At 37.4% G+C, this 22406-nt stretch overlaps 1 protein-coding gene across 5 annotated transcripts in view; it reads left to right on the plus strand.

Moving 5' to 3' along the window:
- The window catches only part of ERCC6L2 (ERCC excision repair 6 like 2), a 175365-nt gene that overhangs the window by 50334 nt on the left and 102625 nt on the right, over nucleotides 1-22406 (plus strand). For 3 of the 5 annotated variants that reach the window (XM_006167823.3, XM_027768002.1, XM_006167824.3), the window contains exons 5-11: nucleotides 8091-8252; nucleotides 8663-8870; nucleotides 12696-12836; nucleotides 14233-14346; nucleotides 16523-16642; nucleotides 19994-20065; nucleotides 20641-20786. In XM_006167823.3, coding sequence (XP_006167885.1) covers nucleotides 8091-8252; nucleotides 8663-8870; nucleotides 12696-12836; nucleotides 14233-14346; nucleotides 16523-16642; nucleotides 19994-20065; nucleotides 20641-20786 — 963 coding nt within the window. Of the gene's footprint in view, nucleotides 1-8090; nucleotides 8253-8662; nucleotides 8871-12695; nucleotides 12837-14232; nucleotides 14347-16522; nucleotides 16643-19993; nucleotides 20066-20640; nucleotides 20791-22406 lie in introns of those variants that run through there. The other 2 variants (XM_027768003.1, XM_027768001.1) reach the window with 2 other exon arrangements.

Raw genomic sequence — 22406 nt, forward strand, 5'->3', positions numbered from 1 at the left:
CAGCCATTCTGAGTCGAGTTAAGTGGTATCTCCTCGTGATTTTGATTTGCATTTTCCTTACAAGAGACAGTGGATATTTTTTCATATGCTTTTTGGCCATTCATATGTCTTCCTTAGAGAGTTGTCTGTTCAGCTCATTTGCCCATTTATAAATTGGATTATTTTTTTCTTCTTTTTTTTTTTTTAAATTGTGGGTGAGCAGATTGAGTTTTCTATTTTTGTTATCAGTCCCTTATCTGTAGCATAGTTTGCAAATATTTTCTCCCATTCTGTAGGTTATCTCTTTAATTATTGTTTTCTTTTGTATGTATCTTTTTAGTTTGATGCAATACCAGTTGTCTATTTTTGGAATTGTTGCCCACACTTTAGGGGTCTTATTTAAGAATCTTTACCTACTTCAAAATCTTCAAGTGTTTCCCTTATGTTTTTCACTGGTAGTTTTATAGTTTGAGACTTAATATTTAAAACTTTCACCATTTTGAGTCAATTTTTGTTAATGATGAGATAGAGGGTCTGTTTTCATTTTTCTGCAGGTGGATATCCAGTCATTTCAGCACCATTTGCTGAAGACACTTCCTTTTCTCCACTGGATTGGCTTGTGTCCTTTGTTAAAAGTTAGTTGACTGTGGGACCAGCAGTTAGTGTAATGGCTATATCGCTGGACTCCCACGTAGTCGACCGTGGTTCGAGTCCCGGACCCAGTGGCTTAAAATACGCTGGACGTGTGTGCGTGCGTGCCTAAGATCCCGAGAGGAGAAGGGATTGCAGTGTGGCTATCCCCCCTGGGGGGTGATTTTTCACTTTCTGTCTCTCTGTCTCTGTCTGTCTGGTTTGGTAAGCCACGGCGCCCATAAAAAAAAACATCTCCAAAAAAAAAAAAAAGTTAGTTGACTGTATGTTTGGGAGTTTGTTTATAGATTCTCTATCTTGTTTCATTGGTCTGTGTGTCTATTTTTGTGCCAGTATCATGCCATTTTGATTATCACAGCTCAGTAGTTAACTGGGTTGTTGGAATAGCCTAGACACATTTTTGCATTAAAAAAATATATATAGAAAAATATGTCATGACATTTCCTACAACCACATATATTTTGAAGTCAGGTAGTGAGATAGCTCCTACTTTATTCTATTTGCACATTTTTACCTTGGTAATACTGGGCCTTTTTATAATTCCAGTTAGATTTTATGATTTCTTTTCTATATCTGTGAAGAACGTGATAAGTAGCTTGATAGGAATCACATTAAATTTGTAAATTATTATCAGTAAAATTGACATTTTGGTTATACTGATTCTTCTAATCCAAGAACATGGGTTGTCTTTCCTTTCTTTTTCCTGGTTTTTTTTTTTTATTTTCTTTTTGACCCATACTCAATTTCTTTTTTTTTTTTTAGTTTTTCATTCAGTTCTCCTTGTAGAGGTTTTTCACCTCTTTGGTTAGCTTTATTCCTAGGTTTTTATTTTACTTTATTTTTTTCCCTATTATTAATGGGATTGCTCTATTCTGTTCTGTCTCAGTCTATTTATATTAGATGTATTAGAATGTATTTATATTAGGTGTATTAGAATGCCATAGATTTTTGTATCTTGGGTTTGTATACTGCTTTTTTACTGCATTCATTTATTATGTCTAGGAGGTCTTTCTGTGGTTTCTTTTGGATTTCCTATGTATATAATTATGTCACCTGCAAATAGGGACAATTTTACTTCTTTTCCTGTATGAATGCCTTTTATTCTACACTGTTGTCTGTTTGCATTGACTAGGACTTTCAGCACTGTGTTGAAAGGAGTGGAGAAGTGGGCAGCCTTCTCTTGTTCCAGTATTTAGTGGAAAAGCTTCCAGAGTTCCCCCATTCAGTATGTTAGCTAAGGGTTTGTCATGTATGGACTTTACTTTGTTGAGAAATTTACCTTCTATACCTATTTTGCTGAGAACTTTAATCATGAAGGTTATTGTATTATACCAAATGCTTTTTCTGCATTGATATGAAGTATTACATTTATTGTTTTGTGTATGTTGAACCATTCTTGCATGCCTGGGGTAAAGCCTACCTGGTCATGGTCTATAAACTTTTAAATGTGTTGTTAAATTTGAGATCAGCAGATGGCATAATGGTTACATCACTAGACTCCCATGTAATTAACTGCAGTTCAAGTCCCAGACCTGGTGGCTTAAACCTCATGCCAGCAGGTATGTGCACCCAAAATCCTAAGAGGATAACGGAGGATAAGAGATTGTAGTGTGGCCATTCCCTCTGGGGGAGTGATTTCTTGCTTTCTGTTTCTCTGTCTCTCTCTGTGTCTCTGGAGAATGTACACGCCCTATAGCAAAAATCTTTCGCTCAAGAAAAGGTGTTAAATTCAAATTGCTAGTATTTTATTGAGTGTCTGCATCCTTATTCATCAGGGACATCAGGCTATAGTTTTTTTATGTTATAACTTTGTCTACTTTTGATATGAAGGTGATGGAAGCTTCATGGAATGGATTTGGGAGGGTCCCTTTGTTTTGGATTTTTAGAAGTCATTTGTGGAGAATTGGGATTTTGCTCCTCTTTGAAAGTTTTGTCAAATTTAGAGTTGAACCTATCAGGACCCTGACTTTTCCTTGTTGAGAAACTATTTATTGTTGACTCGTCCAGAAATTTGTTCATCTAGATTTTCTCGTTTGATGATATATTGTCATAGTATTCCCTCATGACCTTTTGTATTTCTGTTATTTGTGTTGAAATATATATAACCTGTTTTATTACTGATTTTATTATCTGATTCTTTTCTCTATTTTTCTTGATTAGTATAGCTAACAGTTTGTCAGTTCTATTTATCCTCTCAAAAAATAGCTTTATGGGTTTTTTGTATAGTTCTCTATTTCATTTACTTCTGTTCTACTCTTTATTTTTTCTTCTGATATATACGTGTTTTTTGCTGTTGTTTTTTCAGTTTCTTGAAATGCATCATTAGGTTATTTATTTGCCACATTTCTACTTTTTTCTCGTGAGCACCAATAATGTAAATTTTCCTCTTATGATTATGTGTCCCAAAGATTATGGAGAGTCATATTTGTTATTGTTGGTTTCAATAAATCTTTTGATTTCAGTCGTAATTTTTGCAGTAGTTTTGAAGTTGTTCAGGAGTAAATTGTTTAGTTTCCAAGTTTTGTGTATTTTCGAAGGCTCTTTCTTTAGTTGACTTCAAGTTTAATTCCATTTATTGGAAAAGATGCTGGATATAGTTTCTGTACTTCTAAATTTATAAAGCTTTGTTTTGGGCCCTACTATGTGATTGGTCTTTGAAAATGTTTATGTGTGTCACTTGATTGTTGGGTGAAATGATCTATGAATATCTGTTATATCCATTTGATTTATGTTATCATTTAGTTCCTGTATCTCTTTCTTTCTTGTGTAAATGACCTGTCCAGTGGTAGCAGTGGAATGTTGAAATCCCCAATAATGAGCATGTTGCAGTCTATCTCTCCTTTAGATCTAGCAGTCTTTTACATATTTGGGTGCTCCTATGTTGAATGTGTAAACATTTGTAATTGTTATGTCTTCTTGGTGAATTAAATCTTTTAGCACTATATAATGTCCTTCTTTGTCTCTTTTCACAATTTATTTTTTGAAGTCTATTTTGTTTGATTTCAGTGTATCATGGCTCCAGCTTTTTTTTTTTTCCTTTCTGTTTGCATGAAATAACTTTTTAGTCCTTCAGTTTCAACCTATTTATACCTTTATCAGTGAAGTGTTTCTTGTAAGTAGCATATAGAAGGCTCCTGAGTTTGTTTTTTCTTTAATCCATTTAGCCAATTTATGTCTTTTAATTAGAGAACTTAATCCATTAACATTCAGCATTATTATTGACATCTCTGTCATTTTATTAGTCATTTTCTTAGTTGTTTTCTGTTCTCTTATTTCTATTTGTCTTCTTTTCATTTTCCGGATGTAGTATTACCTTATTTCTTGAAGTCTAGTGTTAAATTCTTTCAGTTTTTGTTTATCTAGGGATTATTTTATTTTTCCTTCCCATTTGCAGGATAATATTGATTGATATGGTATTCTTGGCTGAATTTATTTTTTCTTTCAGAGTTTTAAATACGGCCTTTCTTTCTTTCTTTCTTTCAGAGAGATTTTTGCTATAGGGCACATGTGCTCACCGGAGACACAAAGAGAGACAGACAGAAAGTAAGAAATCACCACCTGGGGGGGATAGCCATGCCACAATCCCTTCTTCTCCATTCTCCTCTAGGGATTTTGGGCATGCACACACATGTGTCCAGCATGAGTTTAAGCCTCAGGGTCAAGACTCAGAGCGTGGTTGACTATGAGGGAATCTAGCAATGTAACCATTATCACACTATCTGCTGGTTTCTTCCTATTCTTTCTTTGCCTGTCTTGTTTCAGTTGAAAAATCTGAGTTTACTTAGTCTGATTGGGTAAACTTTATAAGTAACTTGATGATTCTCTCTTGCCATTTTTATTGGATCGTTGGGAAAGTCATGACATATTTTTGCATAGGAAAACAGAAAAATGCATCATGATTTTACTGACAACCTAATAGATTATTGTCTTTGTCTTTGATTTTTACCAATGTAATTATGATATGCCTTACAGAGGATATGCTTATGTTGAATCTATTTGGCATTCTCTTCTTGGATCTGAATGTCTGTGTGTCTGTCTAGATTTGGGACATTTTTAGACAATATTTCATAAACAAGGTTATCTATACCTTTACCTGTCTGTCTCTTTGCCTTCTGGAATACTCATTATTGCAGCTGCTTGGCTACTTAATGGTATCTAGAATTTCCTATATTTTGTCCTTAATGTTTTGGGCTATTTTTCACCCTTTTGATGGCTTGGACTTTGGATTTTGTCTCTAAGGTTTGAGTTTTTTTTTTTTTTTTTTTTTTTTTTGGCATGGTCTAATCTGCTCTTAATATTTTCAATGGAGATTTTTATTTTCTGTATTATAGTCTTCATCTTCAGAAGTTCTGTTTGATTCTTTTTTATAGTGTCTATCTATGGCATTCTTCCTTCATGTTGTGGAATGATTTTCTCATCTTCTGGTATTGGACAATACCAGGAGATTGTCCATTTTCTCTTGCACTTGACTAAATTTTATTAGGATGACTATTTTGAATTCTTTTTTCTGACATTTCTGTGATTTCCCATGTTCTATCCATTATTGGTGAGGAGTTACTATAGAGATATTTCCTTGTCCTTTCATATTTCTTGTGTCTTTGGTGAAGTACTCACTTTGTCTTAAATGTTGGAGTAGTTTCTGTCATGCCAGGAGAGGAAGAACCGCAGCTTTTAGTCCCAGGTATGTCCCTGGTTATGTGGTTCAGAAGTGGTCAGCCATGTCTTCTAGATCAGAGCCAGGCTTATGTAGCCTGTATGTAAGACAGTTTAGAGAGGTCTTACATACAGACATCAGTTGGAGCAAGTATCTATTCCCCCATACCTGAGTTTGATAGAAGGGAGAATGTAGACTTGCCCTGCCTGCCAAACAGGTGGTAGTGCCCCAAACCCTAAGTCTCTATTGAGGTGGGGTGTTCCCTTTTGTATTCTCTGCTTCCTCTGGGCTGTGGAGACTTGATTGTAAGTGGAGCATCACCTGGTGGTTACCTTGCAGAACAGTGTAGCTCTCTTGCCAATGTGGGGTGGGAGTAGAATGAGAGGTCATTTTTTACCCCTGAATCTGTTTGCTCTTGTGCTTCCCTATAATCTGTGGCTCTGTGTGTTTTCTTTGCTCTTCTGTGGATGAAATTGGTGGAATCCATGGTGAGGGTCTAGAGTTGGGAGTTTCAGCAGAGAGTTTCTCTTATTTGTTTCCTCTGAAGTAGGTTTGGGAAGGAAGAAGTCCTCCAGAGACTCACTGGCTTCTGGTGGTTGGTTCTTCTCTACTTTTGGAAGTAGAAACCATGTAAACTACAAGTTCCTCCTCCCCCTCCCCATGGTCCTGCCTGATTCCTTCGACTGCTCACAAGCAGTGGCCACAGCCCAGGCACCTGTTGGTTGCAGAGATGGCAGCAGTCATTCTTCCCCTCAGTCAGTGACCATGTTCTCCTGACTTATTCAACCTCTCTGGTCCTGGTATAGCTGAAGACTGAGCAGGAGTAGGTGGGGCTGGGTGAGAGTGGGTGGACCTGAGTCGGGGAGGTGGAGCACTAGGTACAGTAGTAGCAGCAGCGCTAGCAGACTGCATGAGGAGGCACCTATGGGGGCTAGCTAGGGTGTGGGCAGCTGCTGTGGTGAGGGCTGGTGAGTGCACGATGGAGATGGGTTTATTTGAAGTTAATTTTTATGTATGATGTGGGATAAAGATCTAAGTTGTTTGTTGTTAACGATAATGTTGCTTTCATAGAACTCCTGGATTTTTATTTATTTAATATTTTATACTAATAGTCATTATTTTAAAAATAGAAATGATTTTCTTTTTCTCTCCTAAGAGAAGGCTAGGGGAAGACATGTACTGTTTTTATTTCCTGCCTTTTTTTTTTTTTTTTTTGCTATGGGCGCCTGCGCTCATCAGAAAGACCGAGAGAGACAGAGAGACAGGGAGTGAGAAGTCACCCCCCAGGGGGGATGGCCACGCCGCAATCCCTTCTTCTCCTTTCTCCTCTTGGGATCTTGGGCACGCATGCACACGTGCCTGGCATAAGTTTAAGCCACCGGGTCCGGGACTTGAACCACAGTCAACTACATGGGAGTTTAGCGACATGGCCATTACGCTAACTGCTGGTGCCTTATTTCCTGCTGTTTTTTTAATGGCCAGAGGGTTATGTACTCATGAGAGAGAAGAGACAGGGTACCCTCCAATAGGACACAGTCATGCCTCAGTCCTTTTTCTTTTCTTTCTCCATTTCTCTCAAGATTCTGGGCATGTACACACACGTATCTAGTGTGTTTCTCAAGTCACCAGGGCCAGGCCTCAAACCATAGTTGGCTCTGTAGGATCCAACTCCCTTAAGCATTGTGTTGTAGTACTGGCCAGACTCGTGTCATGCCAGGGTCTTGTCATGCCCTGATCTCTCCCCCAAGATCCCGGCCAGCTAGGATCATGTTCTCACGTGAGCATGCCTGGAATCTTTAGGTAGACCCAGGATGTAAATCCGAGCCTTCAATGTGGCTCCAGTATCATGCAACAATGCTATGTATCACCTCCATCTCTGGGGCTAAGCCCACTATTCTTCATGTTTAAATATTCCCATTAGGCTGGTGCCTATGTCATTTGGGTATGTTTTGGTTTTTGTTTTGTTCTGTTTTGTTTTGTCTTTGGCTACATATGTCCTTTCTGCCTCTTCAGTATTTTCCCTATTACGTACCTGAAATCAACCATTTCTCCATTTTTCTATGGGGCTCTGATTTCTTTTTGTGGATGCTCATTTCTAGTGAATAATAATTCTAAACCTTCTTAATAGACAAAACAATGCAATACACTTTTTAAAATCATGAGTTCATATTGCTGTTTTTTTTCATTCAGATTTAACATCATAGGTTTGCTTCCTTTATTAGTTTTTCTGGTTTGTTACATTTTAAAAATTCTATGATTGCATTGTTCCCAGCCTACTGCTTAAGGGAACTGGATCCCATATGGCTAACTCCAGTTTCGATCCCAGCCTTGGTGGCTTGAAAAACACACTGGGCACATGTACATGTGTGCCCCAAATCCCAACAGGATGGAGAGACCACACCCCATTGAGGAGTACTTTCTCTCTCTCTCTCACTCTCTCTCTCTCTCTCTCTCTCTCTCTTCTTTTCCCTCAGTCTTTTAGTCTATTTCTGGTGAGTGTAGTAGGTATCCTCTGGCAACTGAAAACATTGTTTAAAAAAATTCCTTTATTATCATTTCAGTGATGTTTAAATGAGATTTTTCATTCTACCATCATTAAACAGAATCTGTTGTCCCTTTACACAGCTCTGGGGGCTGTTAAAACCTCTGAGCATTTATCTAAGTAGATAAAAACCCAATGAGATCATCAAAGAGTTAAGAAGAAAAACAACTAAAAAAATTTCAGTAGAGAAAGCTGCTCTAAAATTTAATGGACTAAGAAAGGGATGTTTTCTCAACCCTTCCCTTCATTTTTCTTACTTACTAGTTTGGAGTGGTCGGCTGTTATCGTAGATGAGGCTCATAGAATTAGGAACCCAAAGGCTAGAGTAACAGAAGTTATGAAATCTTTGAAATGCAATGTCCGCATTGGCCTCACAGGAACCATACTTCAGAACAACATGAAAGAACTGTGGTGCATTATGGACTGGTAAGTGAAAACACTTTCGGAAATTATTTTAATACTTCCTTAGCTTAATGCTCCCAAGTTTATTAATCATCGATTTGGGGGTTGGGATAGAAAAGGCACAATCATTTGTCTGTTTAAAGAAGTGTTTGGTCCAAACATGGTATACATAATAACGAACCCCATTAAAACGTATCTGCCTCCTATGCTCTTGGTCCCTGAAGTAAATGTGCCTGCTAACCCACCAGTTCCCTCGTCTTCTTGTTATCAACTGAGACTGACATGAAGAAAGAATATTCTATTTTCTTGGCTTTTGTTTCTGTTGTCATTAATAAACAAGTGACTTAGTGTATTTTGTAGAGGCAAAAAGAGGAAATCAATGTTTCTTTTCAATAACTTATAGTCCTCACATTTTCTTTATTGTCTTTATAAAGGGCTGTGCCAGGACTTTTAGGTAGCAAGATCTACTTCAAGAAGCAGTTTTCTGACCCAGTAGAACATGGTCAGAGACACACAGCAACAAAAAGAGAACTAGCTACTGGCCGGAAGGCCATGCAAAGGCTTGCAAAAAAGATGTCTGGCTGGTTCCTTAGGCGTACCAAGACTCTTATCAAGGATCAGTTGCCTAAGAAAGAAGACCGGGTGAGAACTACATTTGAATATATTATTTCTTGTCATTTTTTTTCCTGAAAAAAGTTATTTTAAGAGGAAGTTGAGGAGCCAGAAAATGGTATAGTGGTTATGTCACTGGACTCCCACATGGACAACCATGGTTGGTGTCCTGGACCTGGTGGCTTGAAAATCATGCTGGGTACGTGTGCGTGCGTGCCCAAGATCCCGGAAGGAGAATGAAGCATAAGGGATTACAGTGTGGCCATCCTCCCTGGCAGGGTGATTTCTTACTTTCTTCCCTCTCACTGTCTCTGTTTCTCTCTCTCTTTGGCAAGCATATGTGCCTTAAGGCAAAAACCTCTTAAAGAAAAAAATGGAAATCTATCTCCTGTAGTACTTTATAAATATGTTTTCTTGCCATTTATTCTATGTGGGAAAAAAATGTAGGTGCAGAGTTTTAGAAAACATTAACTGAGCCCTTACAAATTTTACTAACCTGCTAGCTAACAGGTTCACTGTTAGTCTGTCTTGTCTTGTCTGTCTGCCTTTCTTTCTTTCTTTCTTTCTTTCTTTCTTTCTTTCTTTCTTTCTTTCTTTCTTTCTTTTTTCTTTCTTCCTATCTTTATCTATTGGTTTTTACCAGAGGGCATTTACACTCTCTGGAGAGAGATAGAGATAGGAAAGTGAGAAATCATTCCCTTGAGGAGATAGCCACACCATAGTCCCTTCTCTATTTTCCTCTTGAGATTTCCAGCATGCACACACAGATGCCTGGTGTCATTATCAGGCTGCCCTTTGGCGTGCATATACGTGTGCCTGGAGTGCTTCTCAGGCTGCTCAGTCCGGGTTTGAACTGTATGGTTGGCCACGTGGCATCAGCTGCCTAAACCACCTCACCACAGGCTGGCCTGACAATATATACTTTAGGACCTTAATTCTAGTTATAGAACCAAATTTGTTAAAAGCTTTATTTTTTCTTTTTTCAGTTCTGCTTCTTGTAAAATGCTACTTGCAATTACATTTTCTAAACTATTTTTTAGAACTATTGCATTGTTCATTGTTAAGAAAATTTAAGGAGGTGACCTCAAGAGGAATGCTTTTTTGCTCTATAAAGTGGTCTTTTATAGTTTTTTAATCTTACAGTTCTTCCAGCTCAGGCCATGAAATAAAGATGGTATAAATTAGCCAGTCAGGGCAGCACAATGGCAGTGTAACACTCTGTGATCCTGAGGCCACAGAGAAGGTCTCAGGATCACATGTTGAGATCTCCCTGTGTGTGCTGGCCATGTGTGCAGACACTGTGACCCTGCCTGGCTTAGACTTGGGGTGGATCACACCACGAAGACCCGGTTAGGGGTGCCTATCTTTCTCTTTCACTCTGACTTTCATCAAAGAAATGAAGTTTTAAAGATTCTATAAATAACTGGGAACCAAATCTAATTAAGATGATCTCAGATAAGGACAGTGTTATCAAAGGCCCTCTAGTCTTAGGATATCCTATTGTTAGAAAGATAGATTTTAAAGGAAAATATGCAAGTTAGAGAAACTGATGCAATATGCGATTTTTCATATTTATCTAAAATACTATTACTGAATTATCATGAATTACTACTTTTTAAAATGTTTTGCGCAATTTTATTTCTATTATTTGGTTGTCTATCTAGTTGAAACAGCAAAATGTAAATACATAAAGATAGAGTTGTGTGGGGGAACCAGCAGTTAGCGTAATGGCTATGCCACTGGACTCCCATGTAATCGACCGCGGTTCACGTCCCGAACCCGGTGGCTTAAAACTCACTCCGGGCACATGTGCATACGTGCCCAAGATCCTGAGAGGAGAATGGAGGAGAAGAGATTGCAGCGTAGCCATCCCCCCTGGGGGGTGATTTCTCGCTTTCTGTCTCTCTGTCTCTTTCTGGCGAGCGCACATGCCCTATAGCGAAAACCTCTCCAAAAAAAAAAGATAGAGTTGTACGTACAGGTTTAAAGCTTGACTTCAAAATCAGATATTGTTGGGTTTGAGTCCTGGCTCCCCTGTTGAAAAGTTTTGTGAGTTGGAGCAATTTTCTTGAGACTCTCTTACGGGGTGTACTCACCTGCCAAGTGGGAATGATGGTAATGGTGCCTGCCTCATAACTTGCACTGAAATGCAGGACACACAGAAATGTTTAGTAGGTGTTGCTATGTTTAGTAGTAGCTCCAACTACCCTCCGTACTTTGATCATTGACCGCCATCTTCTGTATTCTCTTTTTGTTCTTATATGTGCTTATACATACTCAAAGTTAGAATCTAGAGGTACTTAATATTTTATAAAAAATTTTTAAAACAATATAGCATTTTATGTAAATATCCATGTATTCACTTGGATGCACATTTGTCATTTTTTTCAGTAACATTCTGTTGTAGTGATAATATACATATCAATATTTTTAAATAGATGAATTTTCCCTCTTTGTGACATTCCTCAAAGTCCTATCATGGGCATAATGTTGTAACCCTTGTTACTTACAGCTGTATCAAGAACAATTTTACTAATTTCCAGTGCTACCAGAAAGACAAGGTAAAATAAGTTCCTCATTGGGACCAGCAGTTGGCATAATGGCTATGTCACTGGACTGCCATATAGTCGACCGCTGTTCGAGTCCTGGACCCGGTGGCTTGCTTAACACTCACGCCAGGAGCGTGTGCGTGTGTGCCCAAGATCCTGAGAGGAGAATGGAGGAGAAGGGATTGCGGCGTGGCCGGTGATTTCTCGCTTTCTTTTTTTTTTTTTTTTGAGGGGTTTTTGCTATAGAGCACGTATGTTCGCTCTCCAGACAGACAGAGAGAGACAGAGAGACCGAAAGCGAGAAATCATCCCCAGGGGGGATGGCCATGCCATCTCCTCCGTTCTCCTCTCAGGATCTTGGGCACACACGCACACGCGCCTGGTGTGAGTTTTAAGCCACCGGGTCCGGAACGCAAACCGTGGTAGACTACGTGGGAGTCCAGCGACATAGCCATTATGCTCTCTGTCTGTCTCTGTCTTTCTGGAGAGCGCACGCATCCTATAGCAAAAACCTCTCTCCCCCCAAAAAAAGGTCCTCAGAATGTAGTGGCATTGTTTCATCATATTTTCTTCCTTTCCTGAATTGGTGCACTAAATAGTATTTGCTTTTATGTGCATTTACTTAATTCTTTTCTTAACTAACATTAAGAATTTATATCAGAATATCAAAAGTAAATGCTCTATTTCAGTTTTCAGTAATATAAAGTTTTAAGGTTTTCCTAAATTGCCCAAGTATTTCAGTAAGCATTTATTATTTACACCATTGTTCTGAAATTTTTCTATACTGAGTTTTTTGGTTTGGCATAAACTGTAATGGTTTGTTTTTTTATGATAAGCTGATATTGAACCCTGAGAAGAAACACAACATATTGAAATACATAAGGAAATCACATAACTCAATTTTTCATATTATGATTCCTTTGGATTAAAAAGTCTTAGGATTTGGTTTGACATAAACCGTAATGGTTTGTTTTTATGATAAGCTGATATTGAACCCTGAGAAGAAACACAACATATTGAAATACATAAGGAAATCACATAACTCAATTTTTCATATTATGATTCCTTTGGATTAAAAAGTCTTAGGAGGTTTATTTGAAAGTAAAATTTTTATTTGTATAATTGAGGGTGGGGTGAGGAGCAAAGAATATAAGAGAATGGGAAACATCATTATAATCATGTAATTAGAGGAGAAAATAGTTTATAAGTACTTTTCATTATGATAATCTGAAATGTGATGTGCATGATAATTACTATTATCACCCTACCAATATTCTAATAATTAATTTGTATTTGGTCTTGGCAGATGGTGTATTGTTCTCTGACAGACTTCCAGAAAGCAGTCTATCAAACAGTGCTAGAAACAGAAGATGTGTCTCTGATACTTCAGTCTGCTAAACCGTGCACCTGCAGCAGTGGCCGCAAAAGGAGGAACTGTTGTTATAAGGCAGGCGTTTCAATATGATCATTCTCCTATCTTGCTTTAGAGTTCATAGATCTAGTGTCATTGTAAATAGCAGATAACTTTTCCTCAGACAGTTCTTTAACTTTAGGATCCTCATTGTCTTAGAATTTGTCGTGCCAGAAATAACCAGACAATAAATACAATTGTTAGAGATACATTTTATCATGTAAGCAGTTACATTGCCATCGTAGTCCTTTTCTTGTTTTCATTTTCTGTATTTTTCTGGGTTTTGTAAAAAAGAAAAAAAAAATTTAAATATTATGTAATAATAAATAGTAATCACATACAAAATACAATATTAAGACATATTTTCAAGATTTAATTTTAGAAGTAAGCTTTAATTTGACATCCTTCTTTTCAGCTTTTATTGAGAAGTATCCACTTTTTGAAACATCATTTCATTTTTGGGAAGTTTCTCATTATCACTAGTAGTCAGCTAGCTTACTCTTTGAGAGTAGGCATAAAATATCATTCTGATGTTAGATAATGGTGTCAGTTTTATAGAAACTGTGTATCAATAGAACAAAGTAAGTATATTTCTAGAAACAAAATTTATTTGACTTTTTTAACCTTCTGTGTATATTCTCCACCCTTTTTTCATCTATATTTTAAGTTATCTATCATATATCTATGCACATAGAAGACCCTAAGTAAATCTTTATCTCCATTGGTGCTTATTCCACCTCATTTATTTTGCTATTTTTAATCCCTTCCCTTTTTGTGTGATATCAATTTCTTACAAAACCTTGGAAATGAGAGGAGATTGTAAAGGGGTCCATAGGGCACTGCCACTGTAACTGTAGAGTTGTTATCAGGAAGCATTCCTATCACTCTGTGTCATGAGGATACATACTCTTTGGAATGAGAATTTTCTTTTTTAAAAGCATTATTGTATTATGATTCACTAAGAGTATGATTCCACACTAGTGATTTATGAATATCTTATGTAGATAGTTGACCATCATTGTCATAGAATTTATTATGCCAGGGGACCAGCAGTTGACATAATGGCTATGTCCCTGGACTCCCATGTAATCAATCGTGGTTCAAGTCCCAGACTCGGTGGCTTAAACTTATGCTGGGTGCGTGTGCGTGCATGCCCAAGAGAGGAGAATGGAGGAGAAGGGATTGTGGTGTGGTCACACACCCCCACCCCCCGCTGGGGGGTGATTTTTCGCTTTCTGTCGCTCTCTGTCTTTCCAGTGAGCACATGCACCCTATAACAAAAACTTCTCCCCTCCCCCCCCAAAAAGAATATATTGTGCCAGAAATAACCAGACTAGAAATACAATGATTAGAGATACATTTTATGATGTAAGCAGTTACATAGCCATCGTAGTCTTTTCTTGTTTTTGTTTTCTTATTTTTCTGGTTACAGACCAATTCCCATGGTGAGACTGTGAAGACCTTGTATTTCAGTTACCTTTCAGTCCTTCAGAAGGTAGCTAACCACATTGCACTCCTGCAGGCTTCTGGAGCCTCCAAACAACAGGTATGCACTGACTTTTTACGTTTTTGTGGTATTGTTAGTATAAGTATTTTGTTTGATATAAAATTTCTTAATAAATATTAAGATTTTTTTGTATGAAATTTAAGAAGAAACTAACTTGTTTGCTTTTAAGCTTAAGTACCAGGAGATATGGTACTTAAGTTTTAAACCAAAGTGAGAAAATTTAAACCTAAAATAATACTTATGCCTCTACTAATCTTATGCATTTAATTTTCCTAACATCCTTTGATATAATTACTTTACAGGATATTTGGATGAGTCGGTCCTATTCCAGTAATAATACATCTAAAGATATTTATCTAATCTGCTGGATAAAATGAAGATTTAAATTCCCCTTTATTAAATATTAGAGTTATTTTCCAAATTGACAAGAACCAGTGATTTAAAAGTTTAGACTTAAATGCAGTTGTTTACATTTTTGTATTATAGTTGATGCAGTTTAAATGTAATTTTGAAATGTAATAAGAATTTAGTGTTGAGTCCGGCAGGTGGTGTGGTGGTTGGGATACTAGACTCCCACATGGCCACTACCATTCAGACCCCAGACCTGGTGACTTGCTTTCTCTCTCTCTTTCTCTCTCCCTCTGATCAAATGAAAAACAATGATAAATTAAATTAAATAAATAATTGTTTACAAAAAAAGAATTTAGTATTTTTTTGGATAGTACTATTTCTCTTTTTGGCTCCTTGTTTTAGAAATCTTTAAAAGTAATGGAGGTGGCCCTGTGGCCTGATCCCACATGGCTGACTGCATTGGGGTACTGCCTTTGGTAGCATTTTGTTTTGTTTTGTTTTGTTTGTTTTGTTTTGTTTTTGAGAGGTTTTTGCTATAGGGCACATGTGCTCACCAGAAAGTCAGAGAGAGATAGAGAGACAGAAAGGGAGAAGTCACCCCCCAGGGGGAATGGCCACACCACAATCCCTTCTCCTCCATTCTCCTCTCAGGATCTTAGGCCCACATGCACACACGCGCCCGGCATGAGTTTAAACCGCCGGGTCCAGGACTCTAACCGCGTTCGACTATGTGGGAGTCCAGCGACATAGCCATTATGCCAACTGCTGGTCCCAGGCTTTGGTAGCTTGAAAAACTCATATGTATGCATGTTCCCAAATCCTGAAAGGATAAAGAAATGGAAGAGAGGAGATCGCAGTGTGACCATACCCCATTGGGAGTACTTTCTCCCTTTCTCTCTGTCTCTCTCTGGTGAGAACATTTTCCGGTTTATACTGTTGTTAGAAGCATATTTTATTATAGAGCTATTCAGATATTTTAAATATAAAGATGTATTTTAAATATAAAGATAATATAAATGTATGGGATATATTTAAGTAATAGATGCATTACTTGGAAAATTCTGCTTTGATAAACTGACAGTCTAAATTAATTAGCATCTGTTATATCCCAGTGAGCAGGAAATCAATGGAACATCCCAAGAAGAGAATAAGGAAAAAGTGGAAACAATTCTGCAAAAGTACACAATTTGTATTTGTTCACCTATTGAATATATGTTACTCACCCCAAGCCCCCCCAAAAACTTGAAATTATTTCGGCTCTTAGAGTTCTTAATTTATAACTGATTTTCAATGGGAAGTTTCTCTTGTGGTTTTAGTTTGGGAGTAATCATTTGATAAAGGAATGCAATGTGGTTTATGCAAACAAAGCAGCCTGGCATTACCCTCGGCCCCTCCTTGCGGTGGTGTGACCAGGGTGGCCCTGTAAGTCCCATCGGGACGTGATCACCCTCCCACACTTTGCTTCACGAGGTCAGTGACAGTGCCGATTCCATGTTCCTGTTCTGATACTCTCTGAGAAGTGCCTGAGGATGCGGGTGTACTTACAGACACAAGAACAGTTTTTTGCTTTAGTTGTATAAAGCCATAAATGTACATAAGTTATGTTTAAAAGGTAAAAAAAGTGATGATAAATTAGAAGCTATTTGATTAAGAATTCATTAAAGTCCTATATGTTTAACATGTAGCTTAAAGATTTTCTGAAATTGTTAGACTTTTTTGTCTAAAAGTTGAAGAAGACAAAATCTTCAAAGTAATATCAAGTAGTCTATTTCTTCTAAATAGATTTTTTTTGTAAGCAGCTTCAAATTATACATTATATATGTGTGAGGTTAAAATCTATTTTCTTCTCTCTTTCCTCCTCAAGGAAACACTTATCCAAAGAATATGTGATCAAGTATTTTCCAGATTCCCAGATTTTGTGCAGAAAAGCAGAGAAGCAGCCTTTGAAACACTTTCTGACCCTAAATACAGTGGGAAAATGAAGGTAAGTCTTCATGTTTCAGGTTGTGCACAGACAGGAATGATATGTAGCATATTTATCCAGTGATTAGTCAGACACCAGCTATTCAGGACAGATGCTCAGTCATTCAGCAGAAACAATGGCTATGGACAGCCGTTGAGGTCGTGCCAGCATTGATTGACTCACGATGGGCCTGCGTACTGATGTGTGTGCATGGCAGGCTCTCAGTAGTAGTTGCACCAAATGTCCGTCAGACTTTCCTTATTGATACATTGGACGTCTCCCCATTAAGAAGTATGCTATTATCACATATATAATATCTTGTCTTCTTGAATGTTTTAGGAGATAACCTACCAGAAATGTTAATTAGGAGGTTGCGAATAGTCGTTAGTTTGAAATTAAAGGACCTTTTTGAAGAGTTCAAGGTGGGCAAGGCCTCTGTGTCTACACTGGATTTTTTGTGCCCCTTATTACTTGCCAACCTAGGCTGTTGGGTTGCATGGGAACATTTGTTCTACACGGGAAAGTGACTTGTAGTCATGCTGCCCGTGGTGATGCATTGAGGCAGGTGTGAAAAGTAAGGCGAAGTTCTCCTGCCCTGCCCTGACCCAGGCCTCTAGCATTGCCCGTGACAGCAGCCTGGACTGCCGACACTTCCAGCCTCCTGGTGGCAGGACTTTGTTTAATCCCTTAAAAACTATCAAGAATCTCTATTTATAGATTCACAGATTTTACACAACAGTTCCAAACTTCATGTTATAATTAAGAAAAAGGTAAGTTACTTCTTTTGGCAAAAGGAATAAAAAGGAAGTTATTCAAAATAAGACCTTTTTCTTAAAATTCTGGAAATACTACTTGCAGTTAATCTAGATAAACTCATTATCATTTATTTTGCTTGAGACTTTTAAAGTCAGTAAAATAAAATAGAAGGTGGGAATATAAGTAATAATAGATGATTAAGTTAAAATATATATGTGTGTATGTGTTTTAAAAGTAAGTTTGTACAGTGAAAATATCGTGATTTACTATCATAACAAATAATGCAATCTTCTAGGACCAGCAGTTGGCGTAATGGCTATGTCGCTGGACTCCCATGTAGTCAGCCATGGTTGACTTAGATTAGGGGATGAACAAACTATGTTTTAGCTGCACAATGGATTTTTACTTACCAGTGAAAAGAAATGAGCTGCTAGCTATGAAAAGACATGGAGGGGGCCAGCTGGTCATGTAGTGGTTAAGGTGGCCGGATCCTTCGTGACCAGCTGCACAGTTTGAATCTGAAAAACACACTAGGTACATGTGCACGCATGCACAAAATCCCAAGAGGAGAATGGAGAGGGAACTGCAGTGTGACCATCCTCCCTGGGGAAGATGGGGGGTGGGGGCACTTTCTTACCTACTTGTTTCTCTCTGTCTCTCTCTGGTGAGCACACACACACCCTATGGCAAATTAAAAATAAATAAATAAAAGGAGATGGAGCAGCCTTAAATGCTTACTTTCTAAAAGAAGCCAATCTGAAAAGACTGTATGATTTCAGCTACAACCACATGACACTCTGGAAAAGGCAAACTATGGAGACAGTAGGAAGATCAGTGGTTGCCAGGGGTTCTGGGAGAAGGAAAGGTGACTAGATGAAGCATAGGGAAATTTTAAGGCAATGAAACTATTAATATTTTATATAATACTGTAATGGTAGATACATCTCATTATACATTTGTCAAAACCCATAGAACTCTGCAATACAATGAATGAATCCTTATGTGAACTGTGGACTTGGGTTAATAATAATATATCTATATTCATCAGTTGTTACAAATATACTACACTAATATTAATCATTATTAGAAGTAATAATTAGTACACATTTTCTGATAAAATTAATAGAAGGGGGAGGGGTGGAAGTTGTTGGAAAAGAGGGTGTGTGCTGGAGTTTTCTGTACTTTCTATTCAATTCTTCTATAATCCTAAAAACATAAAGCTTACCAATAGAAAGTTATTATGCAAAATTCAAATGCACATACTCTATATGGAGTCGGTTATTTTTGAAAACATTAAATGGAAATAAAACTTATTTTATATGCACCCCAAATGTTAAAATGATGTTTACCTGATCTGTGACATTTTTATTCACCACTTAATTAGCTATCTGAGTAGATTTTTTTTTTGAGAGATACTTTTGCTATAGGGTGTGTGCACTCACCAGAGAGACATAGACAGAGAGACAGAAAGCGAGAAATCACCCCTCGAAGGGGGGATGGCCACGCCGCAATCTCCTCTCCTCCATTCTCCTCTCGGAATTTTTGGGCACACATGCGTATGCACCTGGCATGAGTTTCCAAGCCACCAGGTCTGGGACTCAAACCACAGTCGACCACGTGGGAGTCCAGTGACATAATCATTACACCATCTGCTGGTCCCATCTGAGTAGATTATTTTTTTTAACTCCATGGTTTTGTTTTATTTATTTATTTATTTTTGATGGATTCGGGGGATAAGGGCCAAAGTTAACAAAATGCCTTCCTTCTCTTGCTCAACTTCTAGGAGTGTTATATTGGCTATAAGATTTTTTTATTTAAAAGTTTAAATGTTTATCACTGGATAAAATTGCTTCATTGTTTGTTCCATAGTTTAGAAAAGCTTAGACTCATTAGAGAAGTTCTTTTCTCTCTGTGGATTGCTTTTCTGTGGTGTTCTCGAGTTGTCATTACCAGATGTGGAAATGCCTGTTTAAAAATAACAGTATTATTATTACATATGAGGCTTCGAACCGCGTGCTTCCTCCCTAAAAATGCCTTGTGTGGAGACAGAATATTGACATTTGGAAGTCAGAATCAAACCTGGAAGTCACGGCTTACTGTAAATAGAGAAACAACTGGGAGAAAATGAGGAGAGGTGTATATTAGACTGATTATTCTAAGGAAATAAATATCCAGACCTTTAGAACCTGGATGTAATTGAGCACATCTCATTACATCCATCTAGAGACAATTTAAATATTTCCTACAAGGAATGCCACGCTATAATTTAGTTTCTTAACATATTGTAGGTATAAAGAAAGTGTATTTTGGAAATTAAATTAATCCATTTAAATGTATCCCATCATCTAAATGCTTCCTTTTTATTAAAACCAGATGAGATGAAATAAAAGTCTTTGGGAACTTTACCTTCTTATTGACAATATGATGATGAATAACATTTGATGTAATATCTAATACTTTATTTCTCTAAGTCGAAAGAATAAAAGGAATTAGAAAAGATGATTGAGGTTAGTACTCTGTAAAAACAATTTTGAAGACATCCTCGAATGATGTATGTACGTATAAAGTGTACTTGTAGTTGGAACCGGTTCACCAGTGTTCTGTGGTCCATTCCAGGTTCTTCAGCAGCTTTTAAATCATTTCAGGAAAAACAGAGATAAAGTTCTGCTCTTCTCTTTTTCTACCAAGGTGAGTTTCCTCTGAAGTGTATTCCTGGCCAGCAAGCCCTAAATCCTGGGACATAAATTGTGATGGACAACCTAACAGATTATGGCCACATTTTCAGCCCTATCTGCTTTGTATCAAATGACAATGAGACAAGCAACGGGAGGCTTTCAGACAGACACTCAAATCTGTTCTATCAAGGTTGCTGCCAGAGGGCAAACTCAGCAGATTTTTATCTTCTATTGATGGTCTCGTTAATAATTAAAGTATAATGTAAGACATTTAAGATATTTTAGAACTTAGGAAATGGCACCAATGATGATGTATGTTTACGTACATGATTTGACCAATAACATTCTTTTTATTTGGGTTCTGTTTAAAAAAGAAAAAAGATTAATTAAAACAAAACAAAAACAAAAACAAAGGTTACTGAACATTGGATAATGGGAAGAACTATATGGGTCACAAGTAAGAAAAGTATTCATTGCTCTTGGAATTAAAAGAAATTGTGATCACCAAGACTGAGTAAATCTCCGCAATCATGTGAAATGTGTTCCACCAAGAACCCACCTTTGCCCGTCTCCACTCGTTTTCTCCAGTTGCTCGACGTGCTGCAGCAGTACTGCATGGCATCCGGGCTCGATTATCGACGACTCGACGGAAGTACAAAATCCGAGGACAGGCTCAAGATCGTGAAAGAGTTCAACAGTACACAAGACATTAACATTTGCCTTGTTTCTACAATGTAAGAAAATAAGGTTCAATAACTTGGTTGTATCTAATTGTTTATAAGATTTAGAGTAATTTTAGAAAATATTACTGGATTATTTATAGTGGTTATTCTTTTATTTAGCTTTATGGAGGAGCAGCAGAAATGTCATTAATTATAACAAAATACCACTATTTTCAATTTCACTTAACCTTTTTAAATAATTATTTTTAAAATGTAATTGTATTTATTATTATTATTTTTTAAAATTTGACTAGAGAGAGAGGGAAAGTGAGAAAGCAAGCCTTTAGGTCTGGGACTTGAACCATGGTTAACCATGGTGCCTTAACCACCATGCCAGCCCCTCCCCTTACTTAACCTTCTCTCCACATTCTCTCCTTTTTGTGGTGGGGGAGGGCAACCTCACTGTGTTATGATGCTCCTGCCTCTGCCTCCCAGCTGGGGTTGCAGGCATGCACAACACCATGCCTGACTATTTTAGACAGGGTCTTTCTTACTCTTTTGTCCAAGCTAGCCTCAAGCTCATGATCTCCTACCTCAGCCTGCCTGAATCGCTGGGATTACAGGTGGACACCACTGAATCTGATGAATCCAGGCCTCTCACCTGGCCCTAGCCTGTGGCGCACAGGATCTTAGCAGTACGTGCCACACAGCTGGACCCCTCGTGTCCTTTATCATCACTGAATTCCCCTTAACCTGGACTTATAAAGATAAAAGTGTTAAAAATGGATCTTTCTCCCACAGCATTTTCTGTGATAGTATTTTGACTAATGCCTGTGGTCAAAATAATTAAACTTATTCTTTATCAGTTAAAGGAGAATTTTTGTAGTAGTGGTTTTCTGACTGTGCTCAGGGATCCCTCAAGAGCCCACTAGGTCCGGTGGGCCAAGGCGTTTCTCTTCTATGCCTCTACGTTTTCTCAACCAGATAAGCCCCAGAGGTAGAAATTTTATAAAAGGTAAGTTGGTTCTAACATCTACTTACAAATCTCTAGTTAAAACCATTTAAAGAATACACACACATAAGAGAAAGATTTAAATCAGTATAAGCATCTAATTAAGATTAATTCTGGAGCCTGCAGTTGACTTGGTGGTTAAAGGGGCTGAATTCCCACATAGTCAACCACAGTTCAAGTACCGGATCTGGCAGCCTTCCTTCTCACTTTCTCTTTCTCTCTCTCTATATATATATAACAGGTCAAATTTTAAAAATAATAATAATAATAATAATAACAAATAGAATTAAATAAATAATTCTTTTTTAAAAAATGAGATGCATCTTTTTTTGAGGGGATAACAAACCCATAACTTTTGACATCTTATGTAATAAGAATTTTATAGATTGACTCTTACTGTCTTTCAAAAAAAATTTCCAAAGACTTTCAGAATTAATATATGTAAAATTCACAAAATAAAAGTAAAATCACAATAAAAATTTTAAAAACGAGAGATAAAATATGAATGAGCTACTTCTGCTCAGCACTGAAATCGGTCTTGAATTCTTGCAACTAAAGCAATAGGAGGTAAGTTTTGGATTCCCATTTTCCTATGAATGAATTCAAGAAATATTATCTCACATGAATTTTTACATACAAAGTATTAAGTGACATACAATATTGTCTTCAATTAGGTGTTA

This window comes from Tupaia chinensis, unplaced genomic scaffold, assembly GCF_000334495.1.
Source record: "Tupaia chinensis unplaced genomic scaffold, TupChi_1.0 Scaffold145148_1, whole genome shotgun sequence".
NCBI lineage: Eukaryota > Metazoa > Chordata > Mammalia > Scandentia > Tupaiidae > Tupaia > Tupaia belangeri.